The 16,725-nt window shown below is 42.5% G+C and overlaps 1 protein-coding gene across 1 annotated transcript in view; it reads left to right on the forward strand.

Annotated features, from left to right (window-relative positions):
* bahcc1b (BAH domain and coiled-coil containing 1b) overlaps positions 1-10,072 on the forward strand; it is a 59,548-nt gene extending 49,476 nt beyond the window's left edge. The window contains 13 exon segments of the mRNA XM_051939987.1: positions 1,231-1,294; positions 1,297-1,401; positions 1,620-1,647; positions 1,649-1,696; positions 1,698-1,733; positions 2,276-2,316; positions 2,319-2,350; positions 2,434-2,542; positions 2,627-2,743; positions 2,842-2,979; positions 3,629-5,055; positions 6,728-6,964; positions 7,451-10,072. Of these exon segments, the coding sequence (XP_051795947.1) occupies positions 1,231-1,294; positions 1,297-1,401; positions 1,620-1,647; positions 1,649-1,696; positions 1,698-1,733; positions 2,276-2,316; positions 2,319-2,350; positions 2,434-2,542; positions 2,627-2,743; positions 2,842-2,979; positions 3,629-5,055; positions 6,728-6,964; positions 7,451-7,660 (2,592 nt within the window). The 3' untranslated portion in view covers positions 7,661-10,072.
* Positions 10,073-16,725: the final 6,653 nt, after the last annotated feature.

Below are 16,725 nucleotides of genomic sequence, written 5' to 3' on the forward strand. Positions count from 1 at the left end.
AATACTTATGAGATCTGTTAATGAGCACAGAAGCACATGCTGTTTTTTGTGTAACAAACTGAGCAGTGGCAGGGGTTAGGTTAAGACATTGAATTGACTGGAACTGTGAGTAAAGAGGAGGTGACTCAGAGAAGGTTACTCCTTTAGCCTCTGCTGCTAAAAAGGGTGAGAAGCGAGAAGCATAGAGGATTGGAAAAACCCTTGCCTGAAGTTCACTCCTTGCCTGTTGCAAGTGAGCCCACCCTGCCAGGAAGTTTGAAAATCCTGCAGATTAGCACAGACAGTACCTACCAATAACTTACTTTTTGATGGGGGGCGGGCGTGCCTGACATCAGCTGTAAATCAGTCACTTTGTCAAATATATGATTTGCTCTTGTTATAGCTGCATGTTTGCGTGCGCTGCCGGCTTGTGCTAACACACCAGTAAGCTCTGCTTTATCTGTGCAAGCAGCCGTTGGCAAGACACCCGCATTCTCTTTGATGCAAAATGCCCCGAGGTTGCCTCAGTCTTTGAGTCATCATGAGGGAACGTCCAAAAACACATAACTCCAAACCAACAGAGAAATATAAGATAATCATTGGCCATAACCCCACACACACCCACGTCTGCTCGCACCATACACCACACACACACACCACCGGCACTAAAAGGAAATAATCACCCATGCCCTCTGGTGACGAAACTTCTGTCACTAAAATATATGGTCTCCTGATTGTGGAAAACTCCAGAGACAACACACACACACACCTCCCTGCCACTGATATTATGGTCTCTTCTTTCGAAAGCCTAAATGCAAGCAGAAACCTGTTGGGTGAGCTGACTTTCCATCATCATCATCTGTCATCTTCACATAGACTAGCCTAAACCGGTCCAGAGATGGGTAGTATCTGGTATGTGTGTCTGATGGTGAGCATGTCCACCTGAAGTCCTGAAGTGAAGCATTCTTCAGCAATAAGCTGAAGTCCTGCCAGTTCTGCAGCTTCACTTATTACTGGCTGCGACCTCTGACCTCGAGTGGCAAGTGAGAAAGAAATCTTGAAGGCTTAATTGAAGTATCACATTACAAGAGGTGCCTGTGCATACTTTTCACTGACGCGTTCGCCACATCACACAGGAACATACTGGATTCAACTCGCCTGCAGGTCCTGTTTACTGCTGATTCATTTGTGCATATGGTGAAGTGATATCCTGCTTTCTGCACACTGACATCTCACCCGTGTCCCGTTCAGGAAAAGGGCCACGCTGTGAGCCGACTCTGCAGAGCTTTTGCAGCTGATGACGGCTTTCGCTTGGATGAGAGAGCAGCTTCTCTGAGGGAGAGGAGGATGAGGAAGAGGAAGAGGAGGTCAATGAGAAGTCGCTGATCCACCTTCCTCCCAACATGCCTTGCAGAATACCTGGTAGGGCATAAACAGTGACGCGTCATTTATTATTACACAAGCAGGTTTTAAAAGCTTGTTAGATTCCTTTCACACATGCATACCCACCTCTTTCTGTGCCTCTTTGTCCCACTGCCTCACTTCCACATAGCAATTATTCAGCACCACTCACAAATTATGTATATCTCACCCTTTATCTCCCCCATCCATCCGTTTTCTACTCCACCCTCACTCCTTAGCCCTGCCAAACTGTGTGTTGAGTAAGAGATGTTGGTAGACGGTTGAAGATCCTGATCTCCAAGGAGGATGAGCTGCTGTAGCCGCTGTGTCCAAACTCTGGACTTGCCTGACATGTAAGACCCCTCTCTCCTGCTGGCCCAGACACAAAATCTATTAAACAGTACAGGAATATTCGCTGTGTTTTGTTACACCTCACTGAGGGGTGATTTCACACAGCAAATCTTATGACCATTGTTTGGGCTGTTTTCAATTATTACTTTTTAATCACAAGGTTTGAAGTATCAGAATCTGTGTGTATTACCACCTCGGCTAAACAATTTCCTGGGGAAAACCCTGGAGTTTAGAAGCTGAAGGATATTTTGCAACAAGAGTATTGTTGGATTTACAAGAGTTGAAAACTTTAAGCTTAGTGGTAGTTAAATGCTTTGGCAGCTGTGAGAATCTTGACAAACAGAATATAGATGACTACAAAGCCAAACCACAGCAGTGGCACCAGCACATCTGCATTAAAACAGACTGAGCGCTTACGCAAAAAGATCTGCCTTCAAAAAAACAGCAACTGAAATGTAACACCGAAACTGTGATGAAATTCAACTGCAAATTTGTTAGTTTTTTGAAGAATTTTGTTTTTAATTTATTTCTATTTTTCTCTTAGATTCAGTGTTGTCATTGAAGGGGAGCGAGGGAACCGCCCCAGAATTACTCGTTGGAGCAGCTGCTACAGGAGGCTGTGAGTGAGGCCCATAGCTTCTACTATATCTTGCATTTTGTGAGCTGTGCTGCCTTTAACTGAAAATTTTGTGTTTTTTCCAGGTGTTGGATGTGCGACCTCAAACCGAGGCCATCCTCACTGCAGGAACGCGAGTGTGTGCCTACTGGAGCGAGCGCTCCCGCTGCCTTTACCCTGGATACGTCCACCGAGGTGAGTTACATGCACCAACCACTTCACTCTGCACACAGAAACCTTCCCAGCAACTCATGTCCTCCTTGCTGTGTTGTGCATTAGGAGGTCCGGGTGAGGAGGAAAAGGAGGGCAGTGTGATGGTGGAGTTTGATGATGGAGACAGAGGAAGGATCTCTCTAGTAAACATCCGACTTCTACCTCCAGGATATCAAATCCGCTGTGAGTATGACGTTCTGAAACAGAGGAGAGAGCAGTACAAGAAAGAGATAAATGAAGTAATAAATGAAAGTCATGATCAAACAAATGTTCCCTTTTAGGTGCCGAACCCTCTCCAGCTCTTCTGATCTCACCTGGTCGTCGGGGTCGTCGGAGCTCCACCCATGAGAAGAAGGACACACCCACAGAAAAACCAGCCAATGAGGAGACAGCAGGGAGGCCTCAGGAGAAAAGACCAGGTAGGAGAGCACATGGAGAAACTTATGAAGACCAGACATCCGGACTACTTGTATTTAATGTTTTGTCACTGCTCCAACTACGCTTTTCCACAACCCCGTGTTTATTGTAATGTATAATGAATAGAATACACACAGAGACTAAATATCATTAATGTTTGTTGTCTGAGAGGTCAAAGTATTTCATACATTCCCTCAAATAGACACACAGCCTCATTTACAGCCTCATTTACAGTTCCAACTGTCAACTAATAATCAGATGCCTCTGAGTCAAAGTACAGCACTGCGTGCAGATTTATATACCACAAGACTCATAAATTAAGTGTCCTTGTTTGCCACCTATTATTTATCCTACACACAATAACATTAATCATGATTTCAACAAGTGTCATCAGCGTGCTTTTTAAGGTTAAGGAACATACATGTAACTCATCTCCAACTCAGAGTGACAATAAAGATGGGGCAGAGACAGGTTGACCAGGTTTGTTGTACTTTGAGTAATGGCTATGTCGAAACTTACCTAGCTGGGTGAAGATCAAAGAAATAAAGATATTAAGTTTCACCAAGGCTCCTAGTTCTACAATTAATCACAGTTCACTTTTATGACCTGTCATTTCATAGAGATTATAAATCCCCTCTGTTTTTTTTTCAGTTGGCAGACCGAAGAAAATCCACGCAGTGCCTAAATCTGTCAGCACACCCACTTCAGTAACAGACACTGTAACAAAAGGCAGCACTTCCTTGTTAAACTGGTCAGTGCCTCGGAAGAGACCGCCGGTCGACTTCTTCCTGTTCAACGGGACGTCCCGTAAGACCCAGAAAAAGATACGAGAGCGAGACTTGGGGTTGTTCCATCGCCCTGCCCCTCTAGCACCACTAACCCCTGTCAAAGGAATCTTTGGCTCTCCTTTCGAAGTAGACTCATTCAGTAGCATCGCTAACGGCTACTCCACCTTTGGAAGTGGAACTGGGCGGCCAGTCACCACTGCAGCTTCCGTGGGGCTCCGGGACTCCTCGTCATCTTCTTGCTCCTCAGCTGTCGCCATGGCGATGACAGCTGGGAGCAGGAAACCAGTGAGTGAACGTGACAGAAAACACTTTCTAGTGAAGCTCGACCATGAAGGAGTGACTTCTCCTAAAACAAAGAATGGCAAAGCCTTGCTTCGACTCGGGGGGACTGGAGGGAGAGCAGGAAAGAGCCACCCTTCAACAGGGGCGCCGCTGCGATACATCCAACCCTCCCTGCTGGTGAAGGATGACAAGAAGGGCAGAGCGGAAAGAGATGATGTTGGGGCCCGATCTGAGGCTCCTCTGAAGGGTATCCCTCCTCAGAGAAAGGATCTTCTCTCAGCTGGTCTTGGAGTTCAAGGTGGGGATTACAGTTTGGACTACCCCAGCGACTGCCCCAGCTCCTACTCTGAGCTTGATGAGGATGACGAGGATGAAGGTCAAGATGCTGAAGCACGCAGAAGACGTGCAGCTGTCTCTTCCCACCGTGGTGGTCGCTTTCTGTCTCGTCTCTCCATGTGCTTCTCGTCATCCTCCTCCTCTTCTTCCTCTTCTGGCTCCATCTCCTCCTCGTCCCTCTGTTCCTCGGACAACGATTCCTCCTACTCTTCCGATGAAGAGTCGTCCTCTGTGCTGCTGCGTCGCGCACTGCTCCAGCAGGACAAGCACAAACACAGGCAGAGCATGAACTCTGACCTCCTGAGCCCTGACCCCACCACCTCCAGCTCCTCTCCCTCCTCCTCAGCCCCAGGTTTTGTGGCCAAATCCAGCATGGCTGCTGCAGGGTCAAAGGTGAGGGCTGACAGAGCAGAGGAGAGGAAGGAGTACATGTCAAAAGGAGGTATGATGGCTAACAGCAGCACAGCAAAGAGCCAGCTGAAGAGGAAAGAAGGCGCTCCTAACAACCACCATCAGAGTCAGAGTGGTCCTGTGTGCCAGCAGCTGAAACCTGCCTCCAAAGACCCGACGACAGCTAAGAAGCAGAGGATGTCTTCACCCGATTCTCTGCCCAACATGGCTCCACTGCTGCCAGGACGCCAGCTCTGGAAGTGGTCTGGCAACCCCACGCAGGTAGGACGCTTTAGGTTGTTCTCTCTCTGCATCCTAAGAGCTTCAGTAGAAGGCAACAGGACGTTCTTGAAGACGTTTCACCTCTAATCCATGAGGCTGCTTCAGTTCTTTTAGTGAAACTACTTCAAGAACCAAAAAATAAAAATAAAAAATCAGTTGCCTTCAGCTGAGATTTGTAGAGTTATCTTGACCTGGATGCATGATCTACTCAGACATGTTGAAAATGTTGCTGGAAAACCGTCTATCTGTGAAAAATATTTCTTCCTTTTCATGATTATACTGCAGAACTGTGTGATTTCTCAAAGCAAAATCTCATTACTTAAAAAATTACTTAACCAGCATTTTGTCATAATCACGCTGTTATCTTAGTTTTATGGTTTTAAAGCTGGTGTGTTGTTTATCAGTAACCTACCTAAACTCACAGACTTAAGTAGGTTACTGATTGTTGCCCCAGTTTCTTCCGTGTCATAACACAATCACACACCGAGACAGTGCCACAATCAAATATGATCTTTCCTGGCGTTGCTTGTTCTGTCTCAGACTTTGCTCACATTGGCAATCAAGCTGACTCATTGTGGCTAATCTCTAAATTTGTTATCCTGATTATTAAGTCACAATCCTGAGATAACAGAACAAAAAGAATTTGTGCAACCGCCGATGCTCTCAGCTTTCAGTCTGCCTCGATGTTTGCTTTGCAAATACGACTACATCTGTCAACTGAGATGTGTGGCTGAGAATAGAATACGCGCCAACAAATCAAAAGATGGAGCAGAAACATAGGTGTGCTACATACTGAGATCACGATTAGTACGTGAGATTCAATGCACACTAACTGCCCTATTAGAGAACAAGGGATTGTTGCTGTGCATTGGAAATCTACTCCTTTAACCCTCCTGTTGTCCTCATTTACAGGCATCAAAAAGTATTGTTTTCTTGACTGAAGAAAAATCCCAAAATCCAGCGAAGAAATTCCCCAAATTTCTGAAAATTTGCAAAACCTTCAGAAAGAAAGTTCCAATAATTCCTTGAAAATTTCCCTTAAAAGTTTGGTTGAGGAAAAAAAAGTTCCCAAATTTGGCAAGAAAATTCTTGTAAATATTTTCAAAAAAAGTGAAAGTCTTCCAAAAAAACCCTAAAAATATCTAAAGTGATGACATATATATATATCAGTTAAACTTCTAATATTTTCTTTAAGACCATTCACATAAAAATCAACCAAAATCCAGCGAAATTCGCTGGATTTTGGTTGATTTTTCTGTGAATGGTCTTAAAGAAACATTAACTATTTTTTTTTCCGCCAAAAAATATTCAAAGATTTCCCAAAAATTTTGAAAATGTGGACATCAGAAATTTCACTGTTAAAATATGCATTTTTCCCCCACATTTTCAAACTTTAAAACGGGTCAATTTTGACCCACAGGGCGACACCAGGGTTACCACAGTTGGAAAAAGTAAGTATGTTTCTTCACCAACTGAAAACCTACCATATTTATTGGCAAGAGTGAATGTTTTGGATTGGAAAAACATATTAAATCTCGCTATATTTTGGTAGACTGGGGTTCAGCAAGGCAAACAAAAACTGAAATTAATTTCTGAAATAAGTCTGGTGGTGAAATAAACCCTCCACACTGAATAAACCGACTGAGAGTGTTTTTCCCTCTTTCCTCGACAGAGGAGAGGTCTGAAGGGTAAAGCCCGCAAGCTTTTCTACAAGGCCATCGTGCGGGGCAAGGAGATGGTGCGTGTCGGGGACTGTGCTGTGTTCCTGTCACCTGGCCGGCCCCAGTTGCCCTATGTGGGCAGAGTGGAGAGCCTCTGGGAGTCGTGGAGCTCCAGCATGGTGGTCAGGGTCAAGTGGTTCTACCACCCAGAGGAGACTCGCCTGGGGAAGCGGCACCGCGATGGCAAGGTAAAGATCAGGGAGTGCAAGTTTCTAAAACGGGAATGGTCAAAGTAACAAGCCTGTGACATTTCCATGTAAATATATTACAGCTTTGCTCCTTTCTATTCCCTCTTCCCATCAAACAGGAAACACTGAACTTCTACTTAGGTCATTACACTGCTAGCATTTGCAGTTCTAAACTCTTGGTAAGGGAGGGTTTTCCCCGGAAAAATTTTTGCTGCTCAGGGAGTCATGAATTTTACACTTCTGGTAACAATAAGAATAGCTTGTTTGAAATGAAAAGTAAAAAGCAGAACAGCAGCAAAATCCACCATGAGCAAACACAAAAGATCACAGCTTGCAGAATCATAAATTCCCTCACGAGAAAACCCACAGTGAAGACAGCAGCAAACACAAAAGCACAACCACTTTTTACACAAAAGCAATTTCAAACACAGTATTTGGATTATTGAACATATTTATCAACGCTTGTTCCCGTCATCTTTCCTCTAGAATGCCTTGTATCAGTCTAGCCATGAGGATGAGAACGACGTGCAGACCATCTCCCATCGCTGCCAGGTGGTCAGCAGGGCGGAGTACGATCACCTGATGCTTGAACGCAAACCAGGCAGCACGTCCAACGACCTGTTCTACCTGGCCGGGACCTACGAACCCACCACAGGCCAGCTGATCAGCGCAGACGGCATGGTCATCGTGTCCTAGCAGCAGCAGCCAGGGAGAAATCCAGATAGTGGCCTAATCCCTGGAGTTGACTGCTTCTAGGACGGTCCTACAGAGGAGAGCAGGGGACAGACGCAAATCAAGACAAAGAGTCTCGGCTCTGCGTATTGATTTGTCGCTTGTAAGAGAAGGAGCTAGCCGGCCGGGTGAAGCCTGGCAGCACTTAGAGGAGTCGGGCTTGTTCTGAGGAAAAGTCTGATCCGTGTCAGACTTAACCTCTTTAGCAGATGTGGACTGTGGCTTCTTGTCGCAGCGAGACTCTTCAGCCTTCCCTGCGGCTGAAACAACACAGTCTCTCATGGCTGCGACAAGATTACTGCAGCGCAAGTACAGAAACCAAGGACATGAGCACTTTGGAGTGTAGCAGCTTTGGTATTTTATGGAGGGAGGGGAGGCGGATTTGGCTTTCTGAAACAAAGACTGACTCAGAGAGCGGGAGAGACTGTATGGTGAGGAGAGACTTGCTGTAAACCACACTGGTTTGGATGGTTTTAATGGTCTTATACTGGTGGTCTGACTACAAGACTGAAAGATCCCCAACAGGACCAATAAACACTGTAGTTTGGACTGTGTGTTTAAATGTTTGCAGAGTGGCTGCGATGACCCTGTTTGGCATTTAATGAGCTCTAAGTAAATAGTGCTTTAGTGTGTTTGTACTGTATGTGTGTGTGAGAGTGTGTGCGAGTGTGTGTGATCATGCACGTGTGTTCATCAGGCAAAGATGTCGACGTCATGACGCACCGTGGGTTTGCCTCCGACACTCTGAATATTAATCAGCCCAGTACTTAACGTGCAGTCTTTGCGACTGAGACACAAAAACGATTTTTTTCTCCTTTCAAGCCATACACATCAATACCTCTCTCTCGTACCTTCCTGTTTTTTCAGGTGCGAAGACACATGTACAGGTAGTTGGATCGTCTCTTTGAACAGTGCGTGCGTGCGTGTGTGTGTGTGTGTGTGTGTGTGTGCGCGCGCTTTGTACAGCATCATTTGTAGAATAACACGATGTAAATAGTATATATTTGTTCTCGTTTCTCATTGTTTTCTTTTGCAGAGAAGATTATTTTATTTAGATTTTTTTAGGGCGTGTGGGTGGGTCGGGGGGCTCCAGCAGAGGTCGGAGGTTTGGGTTAAGTTTCCTTCAATGCACTGAACAGGATCGGAGGTTCGGATTTGGGGTCAAACTGATCGTTGCTTTAGGCAAAGGGTGGATATATAGAAAGGATATCTGGGAAAATGTTGTTTTTATAATGAAATCAGAAAAAAAAACCTTTTTACATGTGTCCAATGTTCTTAATTTGTTTCCTTTTTGTTTCACTCTGTTGGGTTGAGAATGTGCATTTCTTGTTGGGAGCTTTTACTTTGAAAAACCAATACTGGAAAAGAACGCTGAGTTTCTGCTGATCCTAAAGGAATCTAGTTCTTCTTTATCTATTTTAGCCTGTATTCCTATATTAAATGTAGATATTTATCTGGCAGCAAAAAGAAACATACCAAAGCACCTGTGAGTTTACGCTTCACCACATTAGAAGAAAACAATTTTATGAAAGACGTTCAATCAAATCTGAATCCGGGACCCCTGCAATCACCGAGGTATTTCATAGAGTTCCTCTTGTTGTCCGCTAGTGTTCATCCAGCGTTGCTATGACGGCCTCTGAGAAACATTGCAGCAACATTGTCTCCGTGCTGCCCAGCTGATGCACTTGAGGTCTCTATGGCAACCAGAATGGCATCACGTGACTGTGAAGGACAATCAGAGCCAATCAATGGGACAATGCTGAGACAAAAAAAAAAACAAGATAAGGATCAAATCATAAATTTATGCTTCTTGTCACTTTTATTCCTGCTTTGCCAAAAATGTCTGTGGTTTTTTTAATGTTTGCTTGTTTGTCCTCATTTACCATCGTCTTCTTGTTTATGCAAGTCTGTGATGACTGTTTGTTGTCGGTGTATAGGATGTACAGGGGGAGGAACATGAATGCCTTTTTCTTCTTTTGTAGGACTTTGACTGACTTTTAACATTGTTGCTGTTACACTGCAAAGCAAAAGCTTTAAATGGAATCTAATGTGAAACTCAGTTTTGAAATATTACTTTCATGGGTCTTTAATTGAATTTTTTTTAAAGCTGTATTTTTCTTTAAGAAACACTGGATTCAGTTCGAAACATCGCATTTTGACAGAAGCAACATCATTGTGTTTTTTTTTTTATTATTTTAGACCCACTGGAACCTGCTTTGTATGGTTGAGATAGCCTACTAAAATATATTATGTAATTTCAGTCATTCTTTGGAAATATGACTTAATTATTTCCTCATGTACAAAAAGAAAAAAATATTTATCTTAATTTTATTGCCTTTTTGTGTTTCATTAAAAAAAGATTCTTGCAAAAATAAACCTTCTCGATTGCTTTTCCCCCCGCTCTCCTGCTGGGTGTGAGCTCTCTGAATGCCGCCTTGTGTTCATCAATGCCGATCATTTGTCTGCTGGAAGAAAATGGACCACAGAAGAAAGCAGGAATGAAGAGGCAGGCGGGGGGGGGGACACACGAGAGGAGGAAGCAATTTGAAACTGTAGCTGTAGCCGATAGAAGTGGAAGAATGGGGAGAGAAAGGGAAACTGTATCAGGCGGGATTTCATGAGGCCTGGATAAAGTCTCCTCGGGCCCTACAGGTGGGTCAGGTATTCAGAATAATAAAAACGGAACAGGACCATTAAGAGAACAAAGTGACGAGATCAGCTTTCAGCCTGCAAAGATTTCATATCCTCACTGTGGCCTTCAACTCGCAGTGTGTGAGTATAGCTCACAGGCACTGTAAAAAATACAATCGTTAAAAAAAAAGGGCAAGAATGTGTCGGCAACATGTCCAGAAAAGATAGGTTTAAAAATGCTACATTAAAAAAGTGTTACTGAGCAGTTTTTATGGATTAGCTAAATTTCTTTTTGTAATTCATTGAAAAATATATTTAAAATCTGTAAAAGTAGCACCTTTTAATGACAGTAATATATTAGCTTACACATTGACATAACTTCTGGTTAAACTTGTTCAAAAAAGGAAGTAAAGTAAAATGAGCAAAAATTGTATGTGTGTATCTCTCTCTCTCTCTCTCTCTCTATATATATATATATATATATATACACACACACATACAGTGGGTACAGAAAGTATTCAGACCCCTTGAAATTTTTCACTCTGTGTCATTGCAGCCATTTGCCAAAATCAAAAAAGTTCATTTTATTTCTCATTAATGTACACTCAGCACTCCATCTTGACAGAAAAAAACTGAAATGTAGAAATTTTTGCAAATTTATTAAAAAAGAAAAACTGAAATATCACATGGTCATAAGTATTCAGACCCTGTGCTCAGTATTGAGTAGAAGCACCCTTTTCAGCTAGTACAGCCATGAGTCTTCTTGGGAATGACACAACAAGTTTTTCACACCTGGATTTGGGGATCCTCTGCCATTCTTTCTTGCAGATCCTCTCCAGTTCTGTCAGGTTGGATGGTGAACGTTGGTGGACAGTCATTTTGAGGTCTCTCCAGAGATGCTCAATTGGGTTTAGGTCAGGGCTCTGGCTGGGCCAGTTAAGAACGGTCACAGAGTTGTTCTGAAGCCACTCCTTTGTTATTTTAGCTGTGTGCTTAGGGTCATTGTCCTGTTGAAAGGTGAATCTTCGGCCCAGTCTGAGGTCCTGAGCACTCTGGAAGAGGTTTTCCTCCAGGATATCTCTGGATCATCCTTCCTTCAATTGCAACCAGTCATCCTGTCCCTGCAGCTGAAACCCCCCCCACAACATGATGCTCCCACCACCATGTTTCACTGTAGGGATTGTATTGGGCAGGTGATGAGCAGTGCCTGGTTTTCTCCACACATACCGCTTAGAATTAACACCAAAAAGTTCAATCTTGGTCTCATCAGACCAGAGATTCTTATTTCTCATAGTCTGGGAGTCCTTCGTGTGTTTTTTGGCAAACTCTATGCGGGCTTTCATGTGTCTTGCACTGAGGAGAGGCTTCCGTCGGGCCACTCTGCCATAAAGCCCCGACTGGTGGAGGGCTGCAGTGATAGTTGACTTTGTGGAACTTTCTCCTATCTCCCAACTGCATCTCTGGAGCTCAGCCACAGTGATCTTTGGGTTCTTCTTTACCTCTCTCACCAAGGCTCTTCTCCCACCATTGCTCAGTTTGGCTGGACGGCCAGGTCTAGGAAGAGTTGTGGTCGTCCCAAACTTCTTCCATTTGAGGATTATGGAGGCCACTGTGCTCTGAGGAACCTTGAGTGCTGCAGAAATTCTTTTGTAACTTTGGCCAGATCTGTGCCTTGCCACAAATCTGTCTCTGAGCTCCTTGGGCAGTTCCTTTGACCTCATGATTCTCATTTGCTCTGACATGCACTGTGAGCTGTAAGGTCTTATATAGACAGGTGTGCGCCTTTCCTAATCAAGTCCAATCAGTTTAATTAAACACAGCTGGACTCCAATAAAGAAGCAGAACCATCTCGAGGAGGATCAGAAGAAATGGACAGCATGTGAGTTAAATATGAATGTCTCTGCAAAGGGTCTGAATACTTTCCGTACCCACTGTATATACGCGTGTGTGTGTGTGTGTGTGTGTGTGTATATATATATATATATATATATATATATATATAAACCCACATATAGACAAAAATGCAAAATAATATGTAAATAAATAACATATGTAAATGAAAAATAATCAAACTGATGTTGTTCATATGCAACAACGGGTTTTATAGGATCAAGGCAGGAAAGGGGAGTAAAATTAGCATTAAATTCCTGTCAAGGAAACTGAGAAAAATGTCGAGAAAAAATATGTTACTCTGATCTACTAAAAACCTGTTGATGAACAGTTGTGGAATGTACCTTAAATACGGTATATAACTGTTTTTATTAATTTGCTTTTACATTTAAAGAGAAAAAAAACCATAAAATTAGCACTTATCCAATAGTAAACACCATTAAATGACAGAAGCATAATGAAAGCTTCATGATTATCACACTGGCTGAACAGAAAAATATTGCAAATATCTTCAAATTTCTAATAAAAACAAATTAAAAAAACAATTATATATGATAAACTCTCTTTAGTACGAAAATGGTAATAAAATACTCATTAAACGTGAACAAAATGTGGCAGCAAGGGCAGCAGACAAATACAGACACATACATTAAAACACTGTAAAAAACAACTGCAGCTGCACATCTCAAAAGCAGCTTTTTCTTTAAAAAGTACCCTCTTCTAATTTCTTGTGAAATAAGTAGAACTTATACAATAGTAAGCACCTTTAAATGACAGGAGTACAGTGGAAGTTCACATTATTATTATGGGCTGAACAGTAAATATGCTAGAATTTGTATAAAAATAGAAAAAAACCCTGTAATTTCACACAATAAAATCCTTCTAGCACAGAATCGCCAGTAAAATTACCACAAAATACTTAAAATAAAGTGGCAGCAAGCATGCAAGAAAATATATGTAAAAATGGTACATTGGAAAACTGTTTACAGCTGTTTGAAAGTAAAAGCAGCACTTATACAATAGTAATCACCTTTAAATAACTAGAATATAATGGAAGTTTACAGATTATCGCAGATTAGTTGAGAAATATTCGTAAAGTTGCTACAAAATACCTGTAAAAACCCAGAAAGAGTAAAAATCAACTGCAAAACTGGAATTAAATGTATGGTTTTGAGCTGTTTTCTCAAGTAAATTAATAACTTTTTGAGCCATGTTACTAATCAAAACAAGGAAAATCTGTGAATTAACAGCAAATTGTTAAAATAATTACAGTTAAAATGTTTTTTTAAGGGTGAATCTTTACAGTGTGTGTTGCATTGTGTTCCTGCCTCCAGTCTCCTGTGTGTTTTTTTTATTTTATTTTAAGGAACGGTTGAGATTGTCCCCTGCAGGGTGTGGACTTTCTGGAACAAAGTGTGCGAATTTACTGCATTTCATTTGAGACTTCCTGCGACATATTCACACCTTTTTATCGCAGTGGAACCGGAGCCCTTTGTGACGCCGCTCGCTGCAAACTTCAAGCCTGGATGGAGGGTTTACCTTTGACCTCAAATTACAATCTGGCCGCCTCGTGGCAAACAAGGCCTGAGTACAGCGTCGCCTTGAATGCCGGCCATAAACTTTATTTTACTCTGAGCTGCGTGCTTTAATGGCGGCCCCTCCTTCACCGTTTTCCCTTTTTTTCTCCTCGCCCAGCACCTGTTTTACTTGTCAATACAGGAAAACTAGACTCGCCTATTTTTTCAGAATAACTTTGCTAATGGTCCTTGGCCGTAGTCTGAAATCACACACACATTCAAATACAGGCTCTTTGTCCGGGGGTATGTGTTTGCTTTCCTTTTGTCTTCTGCATTTAGCTGTTTCGGCAGTTTGACTTGTTATTACAAAGATATGAAACAGTCCTCCAGCCTCACACACACACACACACACACACACACACACACACACACACACACACACACACACACACACACACACACACACACACACACACACACGCTGCCATTCTGCTCGCTGTTTGGTCTTTTACATCCTCCTCATCGGCTCCTCAATCAACCGACGCCTTCAAAACACACAGACATTAAGTGCAGTCTTTGACTCCTTATCAGCGGGTTTGCATTGGGCTTATCTGGTTGACATTGTTAAACTACTTTACCCAGAATGCTGCAGGAGATAGGGGCACAATGGGAGGCTGGGGGTGCCCTCTGGGTTAATGAGAGAGGGCTTTCACGTTGGAAGAGCAAACACGCCGCAAGCTGATTTGTGTGTGTGTGCATAAAGGGTCAAGGTGTCACGGAAAGGTGTGGCGCTTTTCATTGAGTTTCTTCAGCTTGGGGCTGATGGACGGGCGCAAAACTCAACGTCTGAAGTGTGTCACTCATCGAGGGGAGTCCAGAGGTTATTCCTGGTGTGTTTCAGTCTGTTTTAGTGGAAAAACTAAAAGAAGGGTGGTGGACTGTGGCTAGTTTTTGATTATTGTGGACAAAACAATCCACAATATCAATATTATTGCAATATCTACAGGCAATTTGAAAAAAAAGTAATTTGACCTTAGTGTTGTCGTGTGAGTCAAAATTGACCCATTTTAAGGTTTGAAAATGAGGGGAAAAAACATATTTTCACAGTGAAACTTCTGATGTCATTTTTGGGAAATCTTTGAATGTTTTTTTGGTGGAAAAAAAGAAATGTTAGAAATGTTTCTTTAAGAACATCCACAAAAAAATCAACCAAAATTCAACGAAATTCGCTGGATTTTGGTTGATTTTTAGGTATTTTTGTTGTAATCACTTTAGATATTTGTGAGATTTTTTGGGAAGATTTTGCCTAGATTATTTTTTGAAAATATTTACTAGAATATTCTTAACAAATTTGGGGGATTTTTTAAGGGGCGGCATGGCTCAGTGGGTAGAGTGGCTGTCTTGTAACTGGAAGGTTGCCGGTTTGATCCTTGGCCCGTTGAGCTCATGTCGAGGTGTCCCTGAGCAAGACACCTAACCCCTAATTGCTCCTGATGGGTTGTGGTTAGCGCCTTGCACGGCAGCTCCCACCGTGTGTGTGTGAATGGGTGAATGTGACATATCATGTAAAGCGCTTTGGATAAAAGCGCTATGTAAATACAACCATTTACCATTTTAAAAAATAAACTTTCAAGCAATTATTGGAGTTTTCTTCCTGAAGGTTTTGTAACTTTTCAGAAATTTGGGGAATTCTTATGCAGAATTTTTGGATTTTTTTTCAGACAAGGAAGCAATATTTTTTGGTGCCCATAAGTGAGGTCAGCAGGAGGGTTAACTTTGTTCAGGATATATTTTGTCTCTGTTTTGGTGAAGGCTTTACACTCAAACTACAGCCGTCCCTCATCTATCTGGGGTTACGTTCCAGATGAAAATCCGTGAAGTAGCAACCATATATTATTTTATTATTTAAATGTATTTTAAGGCTTTTTAAACCCTCACACACCACACAACACCACAGAGCAACACTGTGCGCAGCGATCAGACAAGAAGAGATGCTGAATGCTGCCATACACAGAAGATGGAGGAGACTGATGAGCCAATCAATTTGATGAAATATTCTTTAAATATGTGCTAATGATTACTTTTTGTACATTTTTTTATATAGTTCTCATTTTTTTAGGCTATGACTGGACTGTTGTGCTGCAATGCACCATGGGAGTTCAGCGTGTTGGGGGTTTAAATGTCATGATTGTGGTTTCTGTTAGTGTTCCAGCTTTATTAGTGTTTGTGTTTTATTGTGTTTTTGTGGTTTAGTCAGCCTAGATTGGTTAAGTGTGAAGTGCAGAGGGTTTGATGACTTCCTGCCACATTTCCTATTGTGATGCTCTCTGCGTGTCAAAATAAAAGAATCCAGCAGTTGCAGAGTGCAGTAAAATCAGCTGTCCTCATTCCAGTTGTTTTACAATGCAGCTTGCCATAATAATATATATGTAAAAATTCAGATATACTGCAAAATCCCACGAGGTAGCGAAAAATCTGTGATACCAATTGCAATTTTTTAAATAGCTGCGATACAGTGAGGCCTCGAAAAGTGAACCGTGATGCGGCAAGTGACCACAGTAGCAGGATATATCAAAGTACAGCATAAGAAAGGGCTCTGTTGCTGCTGGATTTTTATGTTATTATCATACGTGTACTGTCAATATGATCAATATCAGTGGCACCACGTCATCTACTCTTCATTTTGTAAACATCATTAACAATATTGGCATAGCACGACACCTGTAGTGTGTACCTGAGTGTGTGAAGTTGTGCGTATGCATGTGTGTGTGTGCGCGCGCGTGTGTGTGTGTGTGTGTAGTGGTAAAGGGGGGAGTTTCCAATCCACAGAAAGCCTCCATTTAGATATAGCCTGAGCATGTCAGTGGAGTGAATGAATGGCTGTCAGCTGCAGAGGGATGCTGCATGTGTGTGTGTGTGTTTGTGTGCGTGTGTGTGTGTGTGTGTGTGTGTGTGTGCGTGTGTGTGTGTGCGCTCGGGTATTTTCAGGTC

Source organism: Acanthochromis polyacanthus, chromosome 19, assembly GCF_021347895.1.
Source record: "Acanthochromis polyacanthus isolate Apoly-LR-REF ecotype Palm Island chromosome 19, KAUST_Apoly_ChrSc, whole genome shotgun sequence".
In the NCBI taxonomy this organism is placed as follows: domain Eukaryota; kingdom Metazoa; phylum Chordata; class Actinopteri; family Pomacentridae; genus Acanthochromis; species Acanthochromis polyacanthus.